Source organism: Catharus ustulatus, chromosome 18 (assembly GCF_009819885.2).
Source record: "Catharus ustulatus isolate bCatUst1 chromosome 18, bCatUst1.pri.v2, whole genome shotgun sequence".
Taxonomy (NCBI): Eukaryota; Metazoa; Chordata; class Aves; order Passeriformes; family Turdidae; genus Catharus; species Catharus ustulatus.
In genome coordinates, this window is record NC_046238.1 from 5,417,336 (window position 1) to 5,443,957 (window position 26,622).

At 41.5% G+C, this 26,622-nt stretch overlaps 2 protein-coding genes across 3 annotated transcripts in view; both read right to left on the reverse strand.

The window, feature by feature from the left end:
• The window catches only part of KREMEN1 (kringle containing transmembrane protein 1), a 44,423-nt gene extending 37,939 nt beyond the window's left edge, over nucleotides 1–6,484 (reverse strand). For both annotated transcript variants that reach the window (XM_033075615.1, XM_033075614.2), the window contains exon 1: nucleotides 6,403–6,484. In XM_033075615.1, coding sequence (XP_032931506.1) covers nucleotides 6,403–6,481 — 79 coding nt within the window. In that variant the 5' untranslated portion in view covers nucleotides 6,482–6,484. The remainder of the gene's footprint in view (nucleotides 1–6,402) is intronic.
• Nucleotides 6,485–8,141: 1,657 nt separating this feature from the next.
• On the reverse strand, nucleotides 8,142–25,689 carry SUSD2 (sushi domain containing 2). The gene is made up of 16 exons (XM_033076191.1): nucleotides 25,607–25,689; nucleotides 25,005–25,132; nucleotides 23,557–23,761; nucleotides 22,098–22,249; nucleotides 21,434–21,601; nucleotides 20,987–21,161; nucleotides 19,484–19,685; nucleotides 18,349–18,434; nucleotides 17,866–18,134; nucleotides 16,818–16,961; nucleotides 16,285–16,440; nucleotides 15,012–15,260; nucleotides 13,652–13,924; nucleotides 12,969–13,151; nucleotides 8,739–8,829; nucleotides 8,142–8,418 (listed from the first exon to the last, which is right to left on the reverse strand). Exons 2-16 carry the CDS (start codon nucleotides 25,069–25,071, stop codon nucleotides 8,403–8,405), a joined length of 2,436 nt encoding a protein of 811 aa, XP_032932082.1. The 5' UTR covers nucleotides 25,072–25,132; nucleotides 25,607–25,689; the 3' UTR covers nucleotides 8,142–8,402.
• Nucleotides 25,690–26,622: the final 933 nt, after the last annotated feature.

Below are 26,622 nucleotides of genomic sequence, written 5' to 3' on the forward strand. Positions count from 1 at the left end.
TTATCACAGGCAGTGATTTCATCATATTTTGCTGCATGGCAGCCAAGACACTACCTTAGTGATTTCACCATGAAATTAATACTCCCAAAGTGCTGAAGGTGCATGTTTTGTCTGCAGAAAGGCCACTGTCCTCTCTATTTCAAATCTAAGTTCTAAGAGATACAGGAGAACAGGAGCATAGAACCTCCACCCTACTTTTTATCTTGTACCACAATAATTCTGTGAAAAGATGAGTTTAAAAAAAGGTCACCTAGATTCGTCTGCACAAAACTCATTCAGACGAGGTCATGTAAATTAAACAGTCAGAAAAGACTGGACTGAACACTGTTGGTGAAAGTCTTTGGCTTACTCAAATAATTTGATTTCTCTTTGGTAGGTTCTGCAAAAGGGAGGGGGAAAGAGTAAATCAACCAGCAGCAGCCACCTCTGTGTGCTGGGGCACCCACTGGACCCATCTGCCTGAGGCTGGGTGATGCTTCCATGACATTTCAGGTATGGAGCCCCTCACTTGGAATGTAACATCAGAACTGTGACTCAAGAAAATTAATATCAGTTCTATGTATTTCAGCAAGCCTTATTCTTTAAAGTTTGGTAAAATTATGGTAAACTAAGACAGAACTTGCACTGTATCCAAGTCCTCCCCCAGTGGCAAAGACAGCAAGGGAAGAGCAGACACCTGGTGGGCACCACACCCTGAGAAGGCATCAGGGTGCCACTGTGCTTTATAGATTTGCCACATGGATTTTGTTCATGCATGCAAGGCTCAAACGATTCTGTCAGCTATAAACCTCTACTAGAACACTAGGGCTTCAGACAGGACATGAAGAAAGCTGTGACCACTCAAATCTAGAAGTGTGTGACCTCATACTTCTAAGATCTTAGTCAGCTGGGTTTCAGACATAGTCTGAAGTGCAGGCTTATGTTGAATCTGTGATTAGAATCAGTGTCCATGATGATTTCACTCAATTAACTGCCTAATGACCCTGCTGCTTCTATTGTGTCATGGGGATGTCTGCAAAGAGAATTAATCAGAGATTAATCAGGGATAATTAATCAGAGAATCTTTGCAGTGGTTCTAGTCATGAAAGGTTCCAGCAGGTGCTGTTCAGGCCAGTGTTCATGAGCCCCAGTGAGAAAACATGGACAGCACTTTGTTGTGGGGGCTGTTTTGTTTTCAACACATCAGGTGCCATGGTTGACAGCAAGTAACTTTCTAAAATGAATGCTGAGACTAGGTAAGTATGTATTGAGTGACAACTGCTGGAACAAAAAAAGCAGAAAACAAGACTGGGGATGTTGTCCACTATAAGTGAATACTCAGTGTGTGATACAGGTTCACAATTAGTTTTATTAGAGCCAGATCAACATTTGGAAGATCAAACAGCAGCTGTTGTAGAAATTCTTTCCATCTGTGTCGGTTTCTTCTTCAATGTAGGGACCTTACAATGATCATTTTCCTTTGTTACTTTAGCACTGCATGGCTGCCTGCACTCCACATGGGCGCCACTTCAGGATCATTTGAAAAATTAAGGTAGTGCAGACTGTAATAGCCTGACTTTTTTACTGATGATAAATCACTGACATTTCAGAGTCTGCATTGGCTTCCAATGATTTTCTCAAAGACATCTATCTAGAGACACTACAAATTGCAGACTGAAGGGATGGAGGTTTCAGGATGGTTTCAATGACTTCTTAGACTGCTTTCCAAGTTTGAGGCCTGTATGTAGCTTTTGAGACTGAAAATTCAGAATGACAAACTTCTTCCTATTCCACTGGAGGGGAAAAAAAAACCCCAAACCACTTTGTTTGTTTAATGTTTTGGAGCAGTGAGTAGTGTCCAGAGAGATTGATAACAATTATCAACCTGAAACTAGCCTACCCAAGCCAGAAATTATCCTACCACCACTGCCCAACAAAAGGCAAGGTTTTCTTTTAAAGATCTGCAGATTAATGAAAGATAAATTAAAGTGGCTGCTATTTAAATCTTGGGTTTCATTACAGTGGTGTAATGAAATGTTCTGTAAGGTTGGACCAAAAATTAAAGGTTCCTTGAATTTACATGGTATAACTGCCTGCTCAGTTTTCACTTGTTTTTTCCTACAGCCTTTTAGAAAAGTCAGGAAAATGCTTAAGCAGAATATAAGGGTATGAAACCAAGGGTGCCAGGTCCGATAGTGACTCAGTGTGGGTTGCCTGATGCATGTGCTTGCATAGTACTCCAAGAATAGTTTTAAGTCATTTCCATTCTATCTAAACTGTTGTAGTTCTTGCTGGAGATTGCAATTTAAGCACTCCTCCTTAAATGAAAGCACTGTATCTAGGTGCAGATGGCAACAGTTACAGGCACTAACCAGATGCTGCAGTCTCTAATTTGATTGAAAGGGTATAATTAGACAGCAGAAACACTTCAATGAGAAAGTAACGCACAGAGGAAAGGACAGAAACCACTTAACTGATGCCAAGATACCCCGGCAGTGACAGAGGCAGGGGCCCACGGGTGGAAGGGGCAGAACACCACATCACCTTCTTCAAATGAGAGCGTTTTTGTTTCCCTAGAGATGTGAATAGGGATTCTATTATCATAGGTTGCCACAGTTCTTCATGTGGGAACACTGATTAAAACCAGAAGAAGCTTCAGGAGATGAAAGACACAAATATGGCTTCTGTGGTCATTATTAAAAATATTTTTAGCATTGCAATGGTTTTCTTTGAAGATGCAGTTTTATCGACTGAACCAAAAGTTAATTTGCATACTATCATATGAGTGGTCAGGGAAAAAAAAAAGAATCTCATTCCATATTATGTTATGATGCAAAATAAATGCTTTTGGGAAGTACAAGGCTGATTTAGATCTACCCAAGTAAAAAAAATAGTGTAGTAATTTTACATTTCAGTACTTTTCTATTCCAATTCATACTAATATAATACAACCACTCATCAAAACTATCAGGCTTCTGTGCCTGTGCTGTAACAGTAAAAACCCCCCAAAACAGAACAGTTGATACAAGCTAAAGAAAAACTGTCATGAAAGAATCATCTTTGTTTAAATTTGCAATTTCTAATATCCCTAGAAAACAACTCCCCGTTTCTCAGACAGTTAAATTTTGAAGTGATGCTATCAGGGCACTTGATTAGCTGATAATTTTTTCCTTTACAATGTGGGGGCATTCCATATGTGGTTTAAAAATTTTATCCTGCTCATTCTACATATCCATGCAAACACACACACACACATACACCTACAATTTTTGAAAGCCTTCAAATGCAGTAATTTTTGCTTGTCAGAATTAGAGACCTAATTAGCATTGGTTCAAGGCAGAGAGTAGTCACAGTGAATATCTGATTATACTTGGCTTATGCTACCTGAGATTTGTTCAAACCTTGACTGAAGCATCTGTCTTGTAAAAATGTACATTCCTGGAAATGTACAGACATGCAGAGTTGATACTTGTGCTCCCTGGCAGTGTGTGAGCTGTCATATATGTGAACTTGCTATCCTTGTGAAATTTTCACTCTAATCGTCAAGCTAATCACTTTTCACCACTTTTTTTGTTAAAAAAAATAAATCTGTCTGGCCAGACCTTTTCTGGAATATGTTGGAAGCAGGCAAGTTAGGTTATGAGCACAAGAGACAGTTCCCATTATTTCTAAATGCATTCTGTCCCTTTTTTCTTTATATTTGTACAACACAAACATGCTATATTAGCCAGAGCCCTGCAGCTGCTGGCTGGTCCTCAGCCACAAGATGCAAACACACTTGCCTTGTGATTCTTTATCACTGGAAGTAAGAATGCGTGATGTGACCCCATAAGAATTTCTGTTCCTTAATACACCCATTTGTTTTCTTTCTTTGTGAAGTTTTCAAACTGTTGTTCCCTTGTCAAGTGTGGCAGGCTGAATCCCTTTGGCAATTTTATCAGGATGGGCCATAGCCACTGTGTGGATGAAGGGAGTGGTCAATTGCACAGCTATTATGGTGTGATATGACAAAAATGAAAATTTTGCAGCTGGCAGCATGTAATCCCTGCCTCCCTCCTATTTCTCTGGCTCCATCCTGCTTAAATCCATTCACATAACTTTGGATTTTGAGTTATGCTCTATGCATGTACAAGCATGATATGCTGCAATGTCTATTTCATTCCCTATCTGCTTAGTAAGAAAGAAAAAAAAAAAATATTTTTAAAGTATTTTCATGAGGCTTGCTTATGGCATATCAAGTAGAACTGCTTCTTTGAATCACCAAAACATAGGCAGAATAAGATGACAAGGTTTATGAGAAGGCTGGAATAACAGCTCAAAGGAAAGACTCAGCTGGGATAAAACCAAGGACATGGTGACTCAGTATTGCTAAATGGAAAGAAAACAGAGAAAGGAAAAAGAGATTGATAACCACATCCATTTCTGATGGGGAAATTAAATGTATGCTATAAATACAGAAACTAGAAATTATAATTTATTGCACTGAGTGTATAAAATAGCATTTGTTCACCAAAACTAACATTTGCTGAAGGCATTTCCATTTCTTTGGCCTTGTAACACATAACTCACCAAATTCAAACAGTCCTTTAATGGTAGGTAATCTATTCACACACTTCTTATTTCTGATCCACTTGAGAAATTATGTATGGCAGATGTTTGAATGCACAAATGCCACAAGGTTTGAATGCAGAAATGTCAGTGTTTAAATTAATAGAAACTGTTAGAGATCAGGCAGCAAAGCAGAAGCATTCTGTGAAAAGTAGCATAGTACTGTGTGCAAAAATGGTTAATTCATTTTCATTTCTGACAACTGGAATAATTTTTCATACAGTAATTCCAGAAGCTTTTCTCCTATCTTAGCAAATGATGGTGACACAGTCTTTATTTTGACTGTACTTTATAATAAGATTATAAGGACATGCATTAAAAAAACAAAAAAAGAATAGACATTAAAAACAGACCATATGACAAACTGCCTTCCAAAAGCAATAGTAATGTTTGTCATTTCAGAATTCTGCTAGTCTCAAGTGCAACCTGACACAGCTGATCCCATTTCAATTCAGTGGGATTAAGGGTCAAGACGAAGATCCTGATGTGTACCTTGTGCAGATTAGGAGCTCTGCAGGTCCTGTACATGCCATACAAATTACAAATTGCTGTATTTGCACTGTTTCCAGGTTCTTTAGCAGGAGACACATAGGTGGCAGTACTATCTAGACCCATTCTCCTTTGCTACACCTTCAATTGAAGGCATTATACATTCTTCCCTCCTCCCCCTGCCCCAGCTGCTTGTGCTCAGGCATTTCTGTCCCCTTTAACAGCCAAACATTCACACTGGGCCATATCCTCCACTTGCTGTCACACAGCCCTCTGTGAGAGACATGGATACACACGCAGAGTTCTGTTCACAAACCTTTCAAGCAAAGGAAGGAGGATCCACCGTGTGCACCAAACATGTCCTAATGGTACTGGGAACAGACCCTTAGACATGGGCCCTGCCTAGGCAGCTCTCTAAATACTTATCTGAAAATACTCTCATGTTTTACTTCTGAGAAGAAGTAAAGTTTTTTAGTCCCTGTAAACGGCTATGCAAGTATTTTCCACATCTGATTAGGTACATCTACAAAAACTTGATGAGCAAGTGTGTGTTCAAAAAGAAGAGCAAACTCTACTTTGTAAGAAGAAACAGCAATTAAGAATACACAAAATGTATCCAGAAGGACCACACATCTGATGGCTGTAAGGCTGTGACCATCTGGAACTGCCACTCCTGATCTTGCAAAGCACGGTCAATGTTTACCAGAGGAGAAGCACGGCACTTGAAATCATTAGCAACAACTTAAAGCGAGGACAAAAGGGAGCAGAGAAGTTTTAAGTGAAATGTCACCTTAGGAAGTGAAGCTTTTAGGCTTCCCCGGCTCTTCGGCTGAACGAGAGCCGGGATGGTCAGAGGAGCCGGGGAGCTGGGGCACTGCGGACAGGAGGGATGCTCACCCTTCAGCTCCGGCTCTGCTGCCACAGGTTTTACCCCAGTGACAACAATCGCACGCCCCTCTCCCTTTAAATGCCTCCATTCCACAGAGCCAGCTATCGAACTTTTACAGAGAAACGTGCCGCTCTTCTTTCTCTTACATCACTCTTTCTTACGAGTTTCCAAGCTCCCAGCTCAGCAAGCACGGGGAGAGCCTCAAGCACCCACGAACTGCACGCACAAACACCCGCTGCGTGCCTGCTCGGGCAGCTCCGAGCCCGGCACGGCTCTGGCGAGCAGGAAGGGACGGCGCCGGGCGGCAGAGCCCTTCCGCGGGGGGCTCGGAGCTCGGGGAGAGGCTGCCCCGCTCCGCCGCCGCTCAGCCCCGCCGGGAGCTCGGGGAGCAGCCCCGGGCGCGCCCCCCTCCCGGCTCCCCGCGGAGCGGCACTCACCGGACAGAACGGGCTCGCGGCAGCAGCTCAGCGCCAGCCCGGAGAAGGCCAGGACGGCGGCGAGGGCGGGAGGCTCCATAGGCAGCGGCCGCCGGGCCGCGCCGCGCTCGCAGGCGGCAGCCCCGGCTCTCCGGGGGTGGCAGGCGGCCGGGAAGAGCGCAAAGTGCGGGAAGCGGAGGCCCTACAGCATGTGTCCTGTAAGTGCGCCCCGGCGAGGTGCCGAGTGGCAGATGAGGGATCCTATTACCAGCCATGTGACAGGAAAGGATAGAGACCGACATCCCAACCTGCTGCAGCGCGGGACCGCAGCGCTGCCGCTTCCACTTCTGACACCGGCAGGTCCGGGCTGGCGGAGTTCGCCCCGGGGCAGCGCTTTGGCCTCGCGGAGCCCTCCTCGCTGGCCGGGACGCCTCGCCACACACACACACACATAAACACACACACAAACAAACTCATCCGTCCCAGCAGGCACCCAAGGCTCGCTCTGGTCACTCCCCTCGTAGCCAGTGTCCCGCGGAAGAGGTCGGGCGGGAGCCCTCAGCCCCGGGCCTGGCGCTGCCCCTGCCCCGAGCACGCCCTCCGCCCGCTGGGCTGCCCCTGGGCTGTGGGAGCCGATGGCACAGCGCAGGTGCAGCGCTGATCTCCTCTCCTGGAGCCGCCAAGGCACGGACGGACACGGCACAGCGACAGAACTTTGTGAGGGGCGCTGGCATGAGCGGCTCCGCGGGCGGCGAGGGGCCAGCCCCGCACGCTGCGATTTGGGGCGTCGTTCTCCGAGTGAAAAGGCAGCACCCGGCCCACAGAAGTGACCGGGCGGCGGAGCCGCGCTGAGGGAGCGGAGGCAGAAAGCAGCGGGGCTGCTGAGCCCCCAGGGACCCCTTTAGGCCGCGTCCTGAGGCGGGCGGAGCTGAGGCCGGGCGGGGGCCGCTGTCCCGGGCCCGTTTGGCACGAACAGGGACAGGGACAGGAACACAGAGACATAGACAGGAACAGGGACAGGCAGACAGACAGACAGGAACACAGACAGGAACACAGACAGCCACTCGAGCCCGGGGACCCGGGACATTGGCGAGCGGGACGTGAGGGGACACCCACGGCCACAGCGTGACCCACACAAACACAGCAGCAACTGATCCGCAAGTGAAAGAGAAGGAGCAGCGTTGCTTTCTGAAAATGCACGTGCAGAAAGATAAGGTTTGGGTTTGTGGTTGGTTTGGAGTTTTGTTTTGGTTTTTGTTTTGCTTTGTTTTGTTTTCATCTACCTGAAGATACCAAAGGACAGTGTCAAGGTGGTAATGTTAAGCTATTGTCTAAACTTCTACGAAGTCTTTACCTGCCCTGTGAGATATTTTATTAATGGTAGAACAGCTTTCCTAAGAAGCAACCAACAGGAAACCTTCCCCCGCCACTAACAGTTAAAAAAAGACATTTTAAAAGTTTCTTTGTCAGGAAAAGAAATAGGACAAACATCCTTGTACTCCCTTTACACCGCTGCTGTGTAATCAAATAGCAACCCATACAGGGAGAGAACAATCTGCTATTCTGAAAGGGGAAGGATCAAAGTTCAGTTTGTGGGCCTTCACTATTGTATCAATACACAGTGTGGATGCACCTCATTTCTAGCATACACAAACCTCCTGCCATATAAATCTTGATTTTTGAGGGGGGAAATATGCTTGTATTTCTTTTGGCCTTTGTGACACATACAGAAAGCAAAAAATGGTCTCCGTATAGTAGCATGGCTTTACACATAAATTTTAATATCGCAGCATAATATGCCACATTCTTGTTTCTTTGAGCTGAATTCCTAGTGAATGTAGCATTTTTGAGCTGATGAAATACTGAAAAACAATAGCAGTGTTCTGTTAGCTTTGCGCTGGTTTTTTGGTGATAAGTTCAGAAGTATTTAGTTCTTCCTCACACATACAGTCTTCTTTCCAAGGGCTATACCCCCATTTTGTTTGCATTCACTCAATTTCAATTCCATTTTATCTGGCATTCTATTTCTTGTGGACCCTGGAACAGAGAATGTAACAGTTGTAACAGTTGTAAAAATGTAACAGTTGCTAACAAAGTTCAGAAAATCAACCACATCTCCATTTCAATCTGCCAGTATTCTTAGGCAAAACCATTTAAATTCACTATGCTGCCCTCTTTCTCCACCAATCTGCTGCACACAGTTGGTAAGTGTGTATACATCAGTTACACTCTTTTTTTACCTGTAGCACACTGGCAGTTTGTTGCCAGTGGTCATTATTAAATTATTATTTAGAAAGTCATAACAGTTGCCATTTTTTAGGAGGTTAATTTGTGTGTTCAGTTCAGTGAAGGCTTACCTCTGCTTTCTGCATAAATAAGCCAGACGTGCCAGGACTGCAAGACCAACTATTCCAAATACAGTGCCAATAACAATTATTTGTTTGATAGCTGAAAAACAGAGACCAACCACAAAAAAAAAAGACATGAAGACTTTGATATACATTTTTTCATACCCGTTTGAATGCAGTTGCATGACAATTTTTGAAATTGTACATATAGTGTTAATTTTTCTGTTCTCTTTGTTTTGTGGAACTGCTTCCCTTGGGAGGGGGATTATCCTAAATGATGTCCAGAGATCCCTTCCAAGCCTTTACCCTTTCAGATTCTCTGAAACTGGTAAAGATTAGGAGCTCACAGAATTCCTAAATTTGACTGTTAGGGCAGGTGGCTGCAAAGACTTTGTAACACAAAGGGTGGCTAGTGGTTAATAAGTAGTCAACCTTGTGAATGTGTAATATTGATCTAGAACTGTTAATCCCTACAACTGAAATGGTTTTCAATCCTTATTCCACATTGTTTGATTACTTTAAATATTGCCCCTATTTTGGCATTAAATTTTGAAACTACCTTTGCTACTTAATAATCTACATAAAAGAGAAGTGACTGCTCTGGTGTGGGTACATTGAACTGCATCAGAGAGTTTGAACACATTGAAACATGAAAAGTGTCAACTTGATTTTGTGACTGCCTAACAAGGACACCTGAAAGAGAGAAAGAAACTAGATATGAAACAAATTTTGAATAAAAATTATCATTTTGTTTTCTTACTCTACTAAGCAGATTACCATGACATATAAGAATATTTTTTAAAGTTAGGGGATGTGGAGTGAACTGTCTGGAGAAACAATGATTCCTGCATTTTGTATCTGAGCCTTAATATATGGGGCTGCATTTTTATTTTTATTATTTTTATTTCCTTCCATCACTTTGTCACACCTGCCCAAGCCACAGCCTAGCACACAGTGATGGCAGAGTGACATAACAGACACTGATTTTATAACAGATTATTCAGCTGATAATTTGGTTTATAGTGAAGTTTAAGGAAAGACATGGGACACATAAACTGTTTCACAAGCGTTGAGCAGTAACTTCTGAACAAGGCTCAAAACCTAATGTTTGGCTTCCACATCCCTCACAGGGAGGCAGCCACCCTCTGCCAAGTGATGAGAGCCCACCACTGGCTAAAGTAGGCAGTCCAGTAATGATTTGTCTCTGTTGTGAAATCTTGGTGTTTGGAAAAAGCACAGAAGACTAATGAGATTTCTGACAGCTTTCAAAATGAACAGTATTTACACAGAGCCTGAGCCTGGAAAAGGGAATTTAAAAGTGAATGGTGGGGTGGGGAAGAGAAAATAACCCAAAAGACAAACAAAACTAGATTGCCCTTAATAACACCAAATTATTGTCTGTCTTAAAAAGACTGTATGTACATATATTGCCACTATCTTTTGATTGTTAGCTGTATATTACATCTGATTTTACTACAATCTCCTTTTTGCTTTTTCTGGATGGCTTCTTTGTTCTTCCTCTTTGTGATTTTCTGTGAAGAGATCTTGCTGTGGTACTGGCAAGACTTGCAGTGGGATTGTAATTAGAAGCATAGCAAAATAATTATTAGCAGAGGATTTCCATGGAAACTTTAGTCCAAGGAAGCAAAACTCAAAAACAACAATATGCAGGCCCAACAACATAATTTGTATTTGAAGTTTCAAAATTTCTAAATGGATTTTGTAAAATAACTGGCATTACATTTTCTTGTTTCCACCTCTTTTCCTATCCAATTTTCCTAGTCCCCATGCCTTTATTTCAACTATTCTCTTTGGAAAATGGAAACATAGCAACTAAAAAAACTTGGTGATTTGCAAGACAGAGCTTGAATCTGATGTGCCACAAAACTGCAGCAAGTGTAAACAAACACAGCACTGTAAAAAATACACCTGAAAGCTTAAAATAACAGAGGGCTGGGCCCTGTGCTCCTGACCAGCATGAAAGAAATAATTTGAGTAAGTGTGTGTTTAATAGTTTACTCTCAAAGTAAAAATGTGACTGCTGATCAGTGGCCAGGTCAGTGGTCACCCCTCCAGGCACCCAGAGAGTGGGAAGGGCTGTCCATTAATTTTGTCAGCATTTTCCTGTTAAGAAGGTTTTTGTTACAGGACTTGATAAAATGGATGTTGGTGAAACAGCATTCTGCTGTGTAAAGAGAAAAACAATTTAAAAAAATGTCCTCAGGAACAACAGATTTTGACAACAGGAGGACCTTTTTTGTACTGAAGAAGAGGCTTGGGGGCTGGAGAATAGAGAAAACAGCCAAATAGAGATATAACAGAAAACTGGCACTGGATTTCAACTGTATCTCAAACCAGAGGCAGAAATGTGTTTAATGCAAAGCAAGTACTAGCTGTCATGCTATAAAAATATGAGAAGTTTAGAGAGACCTGGGTCTGTCAATAAAATAACCTTCTCAGACAAACACTGACATCTAGCAGAATACCTTATGGGAAAAGGAGAAACAAGGCTAGATATAAATGCCATTATTAGGGCATAGCAGCAAGTAAAAAAGAAGAGAGAAATTTTTTTTTGTATTGTGTTGATCAGTTGTTGGTATTGTCAGTATCCTGCTGCTCTGGACAGCATTGCCACACTCCAACTTCCTGAGGCTAATAAAATCCAATTTTGGTTCATATTGCAAATTAACTAGAACACCAGACATCAAATGGTAACGAAGATCTTTGTTGCAATCAGATAATTAAATTCTTTCACACCTTGTTTTTCTTTGTCATCTTTCAGGAAAGCATTGGAAAACACTGTGGGTTTTGTTTGATCATCCACAAAGCTCTGTCATGTCTCCATCATTCTGACTGCCATCAATCACTGCATATCTTCCAGCTCCTTTCCTCTCCTCTCACAGGGCTGCCTTTCTGTCCCCCTTTTCTTTAGCTAGTGTAAATGTCAGCATCTGTTTTGCTTATTGAGACTGACTGGCTCTTATCCAGTATGTATGTGGTTGATGGCAGCAGTGGAAAAATATTCTTAGCTTTCAGCTTGGCAGAATGTTTTGCCACTGTCTTTTTAAGATCTGGCCTTTGCAAATTTTTCTGCTGCCCAAACTCACTGCAGTTCATCTTACAAATATTCCTAAGTTCAGAACTGTATTGGAGAGGTACAAGAAATTGGTAGAGGCCAGCAGAAGCTGATGAAAAGTGCCAGCATGACAGGAATTCTTTGCTGATGTGAAGTGCACTTTCCACATTTCTTTGGAAGGGTCTTAGAATGAAGAATCTGTTAGTATGAATTATTTGATGAGTGCTTTTGGGAACTATTAACTCAGCGATAAAGTGCTTCAACATGCCATCTGGCCTTGCATCACTCTGGTGCTTTGAAATATTGCCATCTTGAGGACATTTGGAGTGTATGTGGTGAATGAATAAAAAGAAAATTTTGGGCCATTTTCTGTAAATCATAGAGACAGCCTATGCTACTAAACCCAACAGTCCCAGGCTAATTGATAATCTATTAGTAGTGACACAAGAGGGGTAATAAATCTATGTTGTTTGTACTAAATACTATTGCATTACTCACAATACTTTTACTGCTATACAATAATAGAATTATATTTTGTGATAACATAATATTTTAGAAAAAAATAGTGAAAGTGTTCAACAAGTGTGGGCTGTGTCTGCTCTCAAATCACAGAATCACAGAACAGTTGAGGTGGGAAAAGACCTCTGGAGGTCATTTTGTCCAACTCTTTGTTCAAGCAGGACCATCCAGAGTGAGTTGCCCAGGACCATGACCTGACAATTTTGAATATTTCCAGGGAGGGAGACTCTGTAACTTCTGTGGGCAAGCTGTGCCAGTGCTCAGTCATAATCACAGTAAAAAAGGGGTGTCTGATGATCAGAGGGAAGCTTCTGTGTTTCAGAGCACTCCTGCAGCCTTTGGTCTTGTCCCTGAGCACCACTGAAAAAAGCTTGGCTCCATCCTCTTTTCACCCACCCTTTAGGTACCTGTACCCATTGATTAAACAAAAACTTTCAAACCTCCACCAAAATGCACAAAACCACCATAAATCACCTGTTTCTTAGATTTGAATAATAGTCTTTCTAGGAATTCAGACATCTCATGTCCAATGTTTTACCAAGTAAGAAAAGCTGGTTTTGTCAAGGGCCATTGTGGTATACTGAGATTGCCTTGTCCCTGATAATGATTTTTTAGTGACAAGTGATATCTAAAAGGCAACAGACCTGTTACTGGGCTGCACTGAGCTGTGTCCCCTGACCAGGCTCCTGACACTTGGCAGGTTCTTTCCTGTGACCCTGTGAGTTCATAGCCCTCGTTGCAGGTAAAATTGATGGTTGAGCCCTGCAGGTAGTTAGTGGAATTCTTTCTTCCATTGGTTGGATGATCCAGCCAGCCACAAGAGACCACTAATAAAAGAGACATATCTGGTTAGAATATTTAGGATTTGGACCAGCAAATTTCCATTACAGTAATTCAAATGGCATTTTAGTGGCAACTCATGGAAAAACAAAGATTTTTAGGCTCGCTGAAAGACAATACTTCCTGCTACTTTAACAAATTATTTCAGAATCCAAGGAAGACAACTTAAAGCATATAAAATGAAGATAAACTTTCTATGCTGTGGTGTTATAGTGGAAGAAATGGAAAGAAATTTATTTTGAGTTTGCCTAAGTATCAGTACAGAATTCTCCTGGTACAAGGATGATTCCCCACAATCAGATTATTTATAGGTGCATGAACCTACAGTTAAGCAAAGCCTCCTCAAACACTGTTAACTCTTTAGATGCCCTGTAGAAATAACTGAAGATGCTCCCTATGGGCTGTTCACTTGATGATCCCAGTGGGTCCCTTCCAATTCAGAATATCCTGTTTTTCTGTACTGATGTTTGGTGGAATGTTGTATCACCTGGCTCTAGATGTTCTACCAGCTGCTTGTGATTCTGATGGGAAAGTCTTGTGGAAATTCCCACTTCAAGGCTTCTTGTTGTCAGGACATCAAATCTGCAGAATGGGTCAGAGCCACAGAGTGAGACCATGTCTTCTACCAGGGGGTCAGCAGGGTCTTCAGAAGGGGAGAACACAGGCAGAAAGGAAGCATTGTGCTTTTCCCCATAAAAGAAACTGTTCAGTAAGAACTCCGTGTCGTAAGTAAAGAGAGACGTTTCGTTTTCAACAGCCCCTTGGGAGACAGAGAAAGAAAGAGAGATTCATATGTAACATTGCCAACACAGAGCACCTTCTGCTTTTAATCCAAGTGTTAATCTACAGAAATGTAGCTAGAGCTGGAAGAGGTATAGGAAGCCCTACAGCCTCCTTCCAGCTCAATCTTATTTTCCTTCTCATATGCAACAGCTTAACTTAGCACCAAAGTTAGTGTTCATTTAACCTGATGTTTGACCATTTTCTTAAAATTAGATCCAAATAATTGTGTAGCTATGATTAAAGATGGTTTTATGTGCCTCCTAGCAAAATGGTGACAACAGACAGAGCTACCTAAAGCAACCATAACAAGCAACATAGATCCTGAGACTGTGTGTCTCTAAATTCATCATGTCTGCCATGGTCCTGCTCTTTTTTTTCATTCTGCTGTATCAGAAACTTCCTGAGGCTGAAGCAGTGAGACTTTTCAGTATGATCTGAACCCTGGAGTATGGTTACACTGTGCTCAATACAGAGATCAACTCGTAGCCAGAGGGTATTTTGCATTTATTATGTTTCTGGCCCATCTCCTAACCTGATGTCACAAGGAACTGACCAATCTAATGCTGCAGGTTAGATAGAGCAGCTTAATCACTCATTAAATGATAGGAGCCATTCTTTTACACACATCTCCCTACATCCTCTTCTTTAAAGGGACAATTTCTAAATTGTGATTTAATAAATGATTTTTTTAAATTGTCAGCATGGCACATGATGAAAACATTGCTAATATTCTGGGAAAAGATAGCTGGCCCTGGCTTTTGCTGTACTTCTGTAACACTGTAGTCTTCTGATGCTGATGCTGTGTTCAGCTGACCATAGTAGATGGTATCTGAAAGTGTAAGCTGTGAAATATGAGGTCTGACTCTTGGTGGAACAAAGTGCTGAACACTCCATCATGGTTCTGTTTTCACTCCCCACATGGGTAGAGGAGGCACATTTCTCTTACTCCCTTCTCTTCCCCCAGTACTGCTTGTTTGGCACAGACTTCATTTCCCAGTCCTTAAATCATGAGCTGTTTTGAATTTGTGAAGAAAATGTAATAATAGACCAGAGAAATTACTTACAGCTAGCTCCATACTCAAACACCTGCTGGGGACTTGCATGAACTGACAAGGTGGATTTGTTCTTGAAGGTGAAGTCATCCTCTGGATTGCCGTTCATTACCCCAAAGAGACCCTGTGTGTGATTCATAAACTTCTCTGGGAGCAGAATTGTCAGGGTCAGAATTCTTCCACTTCTCCTTATTTCCACTCCAGACCCAGAAGAGAACATCACTGTGATCTTCTGACCAGGTGTAGAATACAGAAAGAGACCTATAAAAATGAGGAGAAGAAGACAAAATAGCTAATTATCCACAGTGAAAAAATTGTTGTGTTTTAGCATCAGTTAAATCATCATATTTAACCATTTTTCATACAGACTTTCCTCTCTTCCACTCTGAGCTTCACTCTGAGAAGCATTTAAAGGGAAGCCACACCTTCACACCACAATTGTGATAAGATGGCTACTAGAGAGTGGCAGCAAAGAGAGGTCCACTGTTGATATAAGATGCCTCCTGCCAGTGTCTCACCAGAAGCTTAAAGATATGAGATGTCTACAAGAGTGGCTGTGAGCTGGAAGCATCTATCAGTGGTCACACTTTTCCTCTCCTTCTCCCTTGTCCTGTCAACACCTCCCTAATACAGCTTCTTTTCCAGGCCCCCTCAATGTCCCTTTCATTTTTTTCCCTCCCTGTATCTCTGTTCCTGCAGCTCCTTGTCAGTGTAGCACTCCTCCCTTCTTCAGCCATGTGAGGAATACAAATTGCTAGCCACAGAAATTTTCTTCTGCTGAATAGGGAGATTACTGTTAAAATTGAAGTGATGTATGATGAGTATTTGTCAAGTTATCATAAAGACTAATCAAATCATCACAGCCCCATTGGACAAAAAGTCAACTTTTTATAGTCTTTTTGGCAGAAGAATAGAGGAATAATGTCTGACCTATTGAGAGAGCTCCCAATAGGTAAATGTGGATTTCAGTTATATATTGGTATATATTTTAGTTGCATTTCACTATATTTAATTTTATTTGGTAGGCTTCATTGCATAAGATGCAGTGAGCTCAAAGCAGAATGTAGAGGACACAGTTTTTAATTCCATTCACTTTCCACAGGATGAGAAGGAAAACCATTGCTCTACAAACAAAAGAGGACATAGAAAACATGGGCATTGGAGCCATCTGTTAAAACACTTCACAAAAAGATGCTGAAAAGAGAGTTGAAATGCATGCACCTAGAGATACTTTTAGCTGTCCATAGGCTCCATCAGAATAGAATTGCTGATCTGTGTAACTCACCTTTCAAGTCCAGCCAAGTTTGTTCAGAGAAGCTGAGAACCCTCTGGTTCAGGAGGACCTGCAGATTCAAACCCTCAGAGAAGCGCACTTCAATCACATCAGAGTTGTTCTCCTTCATGGCCACTGCAGACAAGCCTGTCCCCTGAGCCCCAGTTCCTTCAAACAAAAAACCACAACAATGCTATCACAATGCACCTGCTGGCAGCTGTGCATTTCTAGATGTGCATTTCTGATTTCTAGATCTGGCCTTGTGCTTCCATATTGATGAGAATGGGCATGAAGAAAAATGAGATTTTTTTTTTGAGCTCTTAAACACAATAGGAAACCTCACACTTCCATTACTCACACCCAATAAAACCAGCAATTAAACTTTGATTGGGAAGTTTTTCCTGAAGAAGTTGTCTGCTTTCTGATTATCTTCAGAATGGTGACTGTTCACAAATGGCCAAAAAAGACAACTAGAGGTGATAGGAATGCTGCAAAGTGCAAATCAAGCAAGCTCAGAAGCTCTGCTTCCTCTCTTACCAACTTACCATTGGGAAAGAGTGCCTGCTGTGTCCTCCCTTGCACTGTCAGGGATGTGAGATCAGACTCTAACAATGTGTATTCTCCTAGGCCGTTGAAGGTGAAGTTCAGACCATCAAATGTAAGGAAATGAGGATCCCCAAAAGCAGATGCTATTTTTAAAAGTAAAAAGAGAATTAAGAACAAGCAAAAATCACAACCTGTTAGCCCTCAAGTTCATGAGAAAGGAAAGAGGCTAGAAGTCTGTGTCACATGCAGTATATGGGGAGATTTGGATATGAATACAGGGTTATTGCCTTATCTTTGCATCCATACCTTTTCACCTTTATCCCCTTTTCCATTCCCAGCTTCCCAGCAAATTGCTCCAAATTGCTTCTAATTTATCTCCTTTTGTTGCTTTAATCTGTATGGTAACTAGTACAATGCACCTTGCCATCAAGTTGTAAAGTTGTATTTTCACAAATTCTTACTAAACCCTGCTTCTGCCAATACTTTTAATGGGGATTCTTTAAGCATCAAACCACTCATCCATGACCCCTAACCACCTAATGCAATGCCCTCTACAGTTTTCTCCTCTTTTTCCTCTTTTTCATGGAAGGTAAGACAGGTGGCAATCAAGGTATGGCAAGGCTTGAAGAGTGAGTTAAAAGCAAGCAGGAGAAAAACAGACACACTGTAAATCGTAAAACTTTCTTACTTGATATAAATATTTCTCATCATGATAGCTTTTCTAGCTACTTCCTAGCTGTCATTAACCATCTCTAACACCTTTTTTTGTGAAGAAGTCCACACTGATGATATAAAGTCATGGACATTACTTTGGCTGTTTAGGTTCTAGGGGTGAGTGAAACACTCAACAGCAGAAAATCTCGCAGCACAATTAAAAAACACATACAGATTCTGTAAGTGATAGATCAGTAGAGACATTCCATGGAATTTTTCCACAGGACATTATACTCTCATCACTGTCAACTCATATATCACATATACAAATATTCTAAAAGCCAACACTGTACCAAAAATCTCCACTCCATCAGGAAATTTCGAAGTCCTTACCAGCTCGGGGCGGGCGGTACGTCCTGCAGTCACTAGAGGGCCGCCTTTTCATGTAGAAATCACAATTGTCAGACCACAGGCAGCAGTAATAGAAGCTGATAACATCGTAAAGCCAATGGGAAAAGCCAGGTATCCGGGGAGGCCTCAGGAAAGGTGGTGAGCCCCAGTCATGCCCTCGGTCAGGTGTGCTGCCTCCGGTGGAGTCGCGCGTGAGGATCTGGGTTCCCGTGGAGTCATAGCAGCACTGCTGCCCAGCCCCATACCGGGGACTGAGTGGGAAAAGCAGCAAGAAAATCATCATTTAGCTCTGTGGGGTTCATTTCTATTGAGGGGTTACTTATTGCCTTTTTGTGGATCCTAAATATTTCAGTTGCCAAGCTTTTTGTGATATCCAGTTAGACTTCACCCCTGACTTCTGTGATGCTGCTGTCTCTGAGGTGAAAGGAATAATCAAAAAACCCACAGTTTAAAATTTTTCTTTACCTGGCTTGGATGCCTCTTACACAATGCACAGCACCAGGATGGTAAGTACACACACTCCCCTTTTCAATGTCACAGCCATAATCTGTCTGAAAAAGATCAATGTTCACACTTAATGGGGTTCTTTCCTCATAGTCCTTTCTGTTCTTACATTCTGTTTCCACCCTTTGTATCTGACTTATGTGTAAAGTTGAATTGGTTGAGGTTATGTATTGAATAGCATGGAATGATAGTAAAAACAGTGAATTTAATACTGAACTCTCTGCAGCAACATCTCTGACCTGAACATTTTGCAGTCTGTTACAATAGACCTTGAAGAACAAATGCAGATGGGGATTCAACTCTAAGTGCACAACAAACACAGACACAACAGAGTAAATGTTTATCCTGTGTTCTTAGACAGAAGCACTCGATCTATTTTTTATCTTTACAAGATTTGAACTGTACACATCATGTTTGGAGCTTCATAAGCAGAATAGTAACAAGGTTTACCTAACTACCTAGCTTTCTTTTTTTTTTTTTTTTTAAATGTGTAAACACATGCCACCATTTGGTATCATAAATAGGAGAGGCAGTCACTCTCATCTGGTGCTCAGGTCAGCAGTGTAATTGAAAGTGTAGACTGAATGGCAATTGATTTCTTAGCTTTTGTCAGTTCCTTGATAGCAGTGAAGCTGAGAACGAGGAGGGAAGCAGGATAAAGGAAATAATGGATTACAGCTCTGGGCTCGAGCTCTGAACTGCAAGGTAGAAGGATTTGCAGCACAGTATGATAAACTAGGCAGAAATAGTTTGTTACAGCATGGGATATCACCTTTAAACACAGACTGTCGTCTTGTAGGAGCTCATCCCTGCTCCCAGCTCCACAGAGTGTTTTCAGTCTACCATTGGAACTACTGTTTTAATTCCCTGCTTGAATGTAATTTCCATCTCCTATCCTAGAGACACTTTTATTCATACTACCTGGATAAGCTGTATTTACCTCTGTCACTTGATGTGCTACTTGGGCAAATCGAAATACAACTTAATTTCCTTGTAATGACGTTTAGAGACACAACAGGGGCGTGTGTGGAGTTTGGCACTCCTTAATCTTCTACCTGGAATTTTAATAAGCCAGAGGGATCAATTAATAACTTACATGAAACCTGCCAGTGTCAGCTCTTGCCTGTGCCAAGGTGCAAGGGCAGTCTGCAATTTCTTCCAAGAAGTTTGGAAGCGACTCTTCCTTTCTGTCCCATTCAATACATTTTGCAGTTGCCCATGCATTTGGGTCATTTCTGAAGTCTTTCTCAAGATGCCAAGCCAATGCATGTTCTGGGCTCCAGATTGATTGAATGTTGCTGGAGGAAAAAAAAAAAAAAAAAAAAAAAGAAAAAGAAAAATAAGAGAAACAAAAAATAGATCTGATACAAGCACTATTTTGATGGTAGCACTGTGGCTTAATTGCTAATTATAAATAAAAAGCATCTTTTGACTTTCAAGTTATTTCATTGCAAAGCCCACTGCTTTCTTTTTCCTTCAAAAAATTATGGAAAATCAAAATTTTCCAATTTCAGGAGGTGACAGGACAGCACGCAGCAAGTATACAATAATCAGAATACATTTTAGTAATCATGACTCTGACTTACATGGATCCTTTTAGAAGCAGGTTTTCTATTCATGCCTTTTGGCATTGTAATTTCATTTAGGCCAGAATGAAGAATATCTGTATTCTTTAACAAAACATAACACCTGCACCCCAGTGATATCAGGGCTAATGGCTACAGAAACCATTCAGAATCCTTGAAATGTTCAAAACCACTCTGCTTTTCCCCCATGAAAAAAATATCATTACAAAGTGTAATAAAAAACCCTCTAGAAGGAGAAAAGGTTATCCTTCTCTGGCTAGCAGCTCCTAAATGTTACAAAAGGTTCTGATGTATTGGCAATATGTTGTAACACTGAAGAGGTGACATTTATGTACACACACAGTCTCCACCATCTACATCAAATCTGCAGATGTGGAAGAATTATGAAGGAATATCTATGGAGCACTTACACAGGTAGTTCACAAAAAAATCATGGGGAAAAATACAATGAAATAAAAGGAAATGGGGATAAAATTTGAAGGAATGTAAAAGCCTGCATACAAAATAGAAAAGGAAGGCCTGTGGCTGCAATGCTGAAAACACACCAGTGTTTAACTCCTGCTGAGCAGTGCTGGCACAGTGTCAAGGTCTTCTCTGTTTGTCATGCAGCCCCCAGGGAGGGGAGCACAGGCATGAGAGCCAGCCCAGCCTGACCAAAGGGATGTTCCATGCCTAGACCATCATATCCATCAATAAAACTGCAGGGCTGTTTTTCCAGAGCAGCTCTTACTGGGTGACCAACTGTGCATCAGTCTGCTTGTGGCAGACTGTGTGATGCTTCCTCCATGCTTCTCTCTACTTGGTAAACTGCCTTTATGTCAGCTCATTAATTTTTATTACTTTTGTCCTTACAGTTTTCTCCCCATTTTTTCATGTGAAATTGAGCCTGAGTCTCAATTTTGAATGCCAAAGGAGACAACAGCTTATAAGGTAGCCATTACTATTATTATTATTATTATTATTATTATTATTATTATTATTATTATTATTACTCTATGTTGTAATGCACTTGCCTTTGACCTTCTGAGTAGTTGCTGGGTATAATTCTCAAAATTCCAAAGTGCCATGTACTGTAATTTCCCTCGGCGGGTACAGGAAGGAAAGAATATTTCCCTGTATTGGGGATTTCTTTTGCCAAAGTATAAAGATATTTCCATTCAGCCATCCAGTTTTCTGAATAACTGTCACCTGTCAGATAGAGGAAGAAAACAGTTTTGGATGCTGGAAAAGAACAATTGCCACAAGACTGAAATTAGATGTGTCCACCCATATGTAAATGAAGAGGAAAGCCTGACATTACTGTCATCAGTTATTTATAATTATATTTATTTATTTATTTATTTATTTATGTGCAGGTCTCTTCTTGAGGCCTCACAAGCAATCACAAGCTGTGCAGAGCTCTGCACATGAGTTATGAATGTGAAAAATGCTTGTGCACAGGTAGGAAAAGAGTCACTTACCTGTTTCCTGGTATCCCCAGACTTCTATGTTGACGTGGGTTGCATCAAGTGTCTGGTGTGTCCAGTTAAGAGTTAAGTTCCCACCAGTGCTGGGGGTGCCATAGTATTGCCATTTTGTCTCATTTACCAGTGTGCATTTTTCTTCATCTGAAACTTTGCTGTGATGCACTGCATTGCAGAGCAGAAAAAGAGGGCTGATGACATTTTGGCTTTGCACAGTCCTGAAAAAGTGCTGCTATATTATTTAAGATTTAGCAGTATTTGCTCTGGGTATGTTTTACACAGCACAGAAAGCATGACATGAAAAGAACAAGCTGAAGCTGAGAGAATGTAACCCTTACTGTATTTGCAGTCCTTAGATTGTAACACCATAATGCAATTATTTGAAGAGGGGATAAAAAGGGATAGAAGTAGAGAGAAAGTGGGAACTGTTTTGGTCAGCTGCATTTTTAATCAGAATTTTTATCAGTTAATGCTGCTGCTGCTGCTCAATTGCTGTGAAAGCTCGTCTCTCAAAAGTTGAATTAACATGAAGCCAGCAAGGATGTCTTTTCTGAGGCCTCTTAAGGAAGAATAAAACTGATCAAAAATAAAAGACTTATATAATCTTGCATGCATGGAGGACGAATATAGGAAGAAGAGGGATGCTGTAGATTTAAGTAACCTGATAACCAAGTTCCAGAGTAGGGATACGTTAACCCATCATCTGTAGAAACTTCAAGAGGGATGAAACCAGTCTCATAAAGCAATGGGGAGATGCAGTGGGCTTTTCCATCCTTGTCAACATAGCCATTGGTTATGATTTCCTGCTTGAACCTGTAGATGTTGAAAACAATTTTCAGTGTCACCACAGACAGAAGAAAAATTCTGAATGTGTTTCAACAAGCAACCTTGTGTCATGTGTGGATCATTTCAAGTCTGGGGCTGTTTTGCTTGTAGCAGGGAATATAAACTGGAAAAATCTGCTGATTACATCAATGTGAATTCTGCTGTGAACTGCACAAATGTACAGCAATCCACAAACCTTCAATTTACTATTTAATGACTGGGGGAGGGAGACATGCTAAATCAGCAACAAGGGGCAGTGGGAAGAGGAAGATAATGTCACAGCATTAGTAGGATTTCAGGGTGGCTAGCAATGACCATGATGCACAGCTATTACAAATTTCTGATTTGTTTTGTTTTTTTTTCACCCTGGTAATGAAATTCTGTTCTAGAATTTGTGTTGCAAAGGTTAACTCAGAATGCATAGCTTGTTATTTAATCATTTGATTCCAGTTAGGGCTCTTGCCAAGTGTCCTAGGGTATAACCCCACCTGTGATTCTAGAAGACTGATACATGAGGACTGCATATCTACTCCAAATTTCAGAGGGATCTGGGGCCTGCCAGGAAATAGTACCTTTGCTTGTCTGCACTGAAATTTGCCTTGGCTATGATTATGTAACTCTGCAGGTACTTCAAGGTACACATTTGTGTTCTATGGAATGAATGTCTTGGTCAAAGGTTTTCCAAACAAAGAATTGAAAACCTTTCCGGGTACTGCTACCCAGATGGGAAGGACTCCAAAATCTCACTCAGAACCTTCTGTGGAAATAATAGCACAACACTGGGTCATCAAAATTCAGTGTACTGTATGTATTGCACATGCCACGTGCACCTAAGTGTGATACAGGCTGACACATTTAGGATCCACAGCTTTCTCTTACAGGAACATCAGGCATCCTACCTACATTTCTGTCTTGCTCTTTTCTCATTCAGATTACCAAATAAGTACTTCTTTCCCACAAAGGGAAATGCTAAAGAAATATTGACAATCAGGTGCCATGAAAGGAAACTTTTTTTGAAAAGTCACTGGTTTAATATGTTAAAGGAAGAATGAGCAGAGTCATGATGGTACCACACAATAATTCAACCTAAAAGAAACAATACTGTGTGGAAATAATGGTCAACAGGTATCCTTAAGGGTGAGCAGAACTTCTGCACATTTCAGGATTCTAACAACTTTACAAAGTTTTCACTCCTGTATAGACTGGTTTTGTTTAGTGGTGATTGCTTGTTGTTGGAGAGTGAAATTATAAAGTTTTGCCTGCCTTTGACAGAGGAATATAAAATCATGGCCCACCTGCATTTTATCACAGAAGATGCAGCAAGAGTTGTGTTGTTAAGCAAAAAGTCTTTGCCTCCCATAAGAGATCCTGAGTATGGAGAAATTTGAAGACAAAATTCTGTGTAATCAGGACAGCATGTCCCCAAGGACTGGCATGTCACCTGGCAAGAACAGCTTCCAACCAGCTCCCCACATCGCTGTGCACAAGAGTCTTGAGCTCCTTGTTAAAGGAAAAAAAAAAGAGTCAGGAATGTTATAGAACTCTTCTCGATGTTCTCTGAAGCACAAGTACACCATCCAAAGGACTGTTGTAAGTAAATAAAACAGGCTGGTTATGTTAGTTTAGGAATGTATTTAGGTGAAGGTTGGAAGCACCTGTATAGCACCTGTATATTAAGGTTGCTTCATTTTGAATAGCAAAGTACACTTATTTACCTCCCAGTCACTACATCATTTCATGAATTCCATAGGTATTTTCACATGTAACAGACAGATAAATCTCCAGAGCAGTCTCTCAGTGAGTGTCACTAAGTACATTTATTTTTGAGAATAAAATACCAGAACAGGGGTCCCCCACCATCAGCCCCACATGGGAATCAGAGAGAACGGAAGGTCAGTGCTCTTGGAAAGTTAACATCAGCAACGAAATGGGCTCCAACACAAGTTTATTAAGAGTTACTGAAATGTCTTTGTGCATTTCATTTGAGTTTGGCCTTAACAAGGCAGGTGTTATGAGCCCTGGGTACACAGACAGGTGAGCAGGCTCTTGGCTCACAGACTGTGAGTGATTACTGGACATCACATGGAAAACTACGAATAAAACAGTGAGAAGAAGACAGACATTACAGTAACACTGTCAAGAATTCAATGAACAGCTAAGGGGGAGTTAAGTGAGATGGACAAGCTGCACAGACAGCTGGGAGCACTGAGGACCTTTTGGGAAGTGGAATCTTGCAAGGATAACTGCTTGGGAACTATATCAATAATACCATGCAATGCTGAGGTGATCTAGGTAAGTATCACAAATTCTAAATTTGGACATGAATCTTGCAAAATTGCAACCAATTATGAAAAAGTAACTAAGGAGGATTGATTATTTGGGAGGACACAAGCAAAAAGAAAGCCAGGGATCGAGGTAGGTGGTGAAGAACAAGCACAGGAAAATGCAAAGGAGGGAAGTAAAAACACTTGTTCAGTATGGGAAGCTATAAAGTTTTTCTTATGTCTTTAAATGTATTTACTGCATTCTCCAGATTGTCTGTTTACTTACAGAAGAGATCCACTGACCTGCTGGAAATTATAGAGGAAGAAAATGACACCATGCAGGTAAAAGCTGGCCTGCGTGCCTTTGCTTTAGCTTGTAAAGATAGTATCAGCAATTTCTTACCAAGCTGTGTATTCTGAAGTAGAGAAGTCAAAAAAGTTTGCAGTTAAAAGCAGCAAAATGTTTGAAAATCACTCACCTGCATTCCAAAGAGCAGTGAGGGTGGAGAGAATGAAGAAAGAAACATCTAAACCAATGAATTTCATATTTTTTCCAGATTATTCAGGATGGCTGATTGTGGTAGTCTTCATGCTAGTCTGGAAAAGCCTTTAATGGAAACAAGTGTCCAGAATAAACAAGATTCTCCCTGTTCAAAGGTTTGTTGTAAATTACTGAAGCAAAACAAATTGAATGAAATGCTCCATTTCAGAGGTCATCTCCAATAAAGGAAAAGATAGAAGGGGAGAGAGTCACTGCAACTCCTTCAGATTAATAGTTGTGCTTTTCTGAAAGGGGGAGTAGATGTTTATTGTTTTACAAGCATTTCTGCTTCAAAGTTCAAGGCCATGGGGTCACTGGCATAAGTTCTTTGCTTTAATTTTTGCTGGAGGAACTAAAACCTGTTATCACTTAGAAGAATGATAAGGAATACATGCTGACAGTACTGTTCTGTTCAGAAGATAATCAGATATTGAGGAAGCGTGTTTACTGCACTGTATGTGACAGCATGAGGGTTGATTTAAGTGAGGGTAGACCTCTCCTCTTCCCTCATTTTAAGGGGTTAAGTTGAAGGAAACTCACCCTTTTTCATCATTTTAAGGATTTAAATCAAGGGCTTCTCCTTCATTTCAGGGCACTTCTGCCTGTTCCCCAGCACCACGCCTCTTGTGTGGGAGCAATCCTTGGATTGATGCAATTTTGGAGGTGGAATGGAAATTCCTGCAGTGGGATCCAGAAAGAGAATGCCAGCTCTTTTCCATAGGAAGGAAAACACGTATCCCAGTGTTCCAGGTGCAGGTACAGGCTGTCCTGGGGAGGTGATGGCTCCCAAGTCCTCTCTGTGCTGGCAGCTTTTGTCTGGGAGCAATCTTGGGATGCGTTGGATTTTGTGGGTGGGATCTGAGCGACACCAGCAGTGCCTTGAACGACTCGCTGGTGTCACCTGGTGACTTCCAGCGCTACTGCAAATCCGTCTGATACCAGAAATGAGCCCACATGCAGTTTGCAAGGGAAATTCGTGCTCAGGAACTGCAAACCATCACACTTAAATAGGAACAAGAATCTGCAGGCTGCAGCTGGGCTCTGAAAGCAAGGAAGCTGAAACTTTCTTTGGATAAACGCATGTGTAAAAATTCTACTTTTGTCTTGTCATTCTGGGTCCGTAGGACTGAATCTTTGCAATCAAGAGTCAATAGAGTTGTTATTAATGTTAGTAACTTAAACCTTTCAAATGTTGCTATCTCTCAGAGATCTGGGACAGCACTGAGCTACTCCCATGTGCCTGGAGGGCTTTGGGGAGGGGCAAGATGATGTCCCACTTCTGCCTGGAAAAAGGCCAGAAAATAAAAAGTAGTTTCCCTTCTCTCTCTCTGATCCATAACCAAAGCAGTTCTGTAGGACAACATGGACATCCCTGCTCACCCATAATTTGGGTGAATTATTAATATAATTTATAAATATTCCCTTTCCCTCCTCCTCAGTCCTTCATTGCACAGAGAGCAGATTTACTCCATCCTTTGTTCCCAACACCACTTTTCTAGCCCAAATCCCAGCTCTCACAGGCACAAACTAATAAGACCAAAGGCATTGCTTCGATC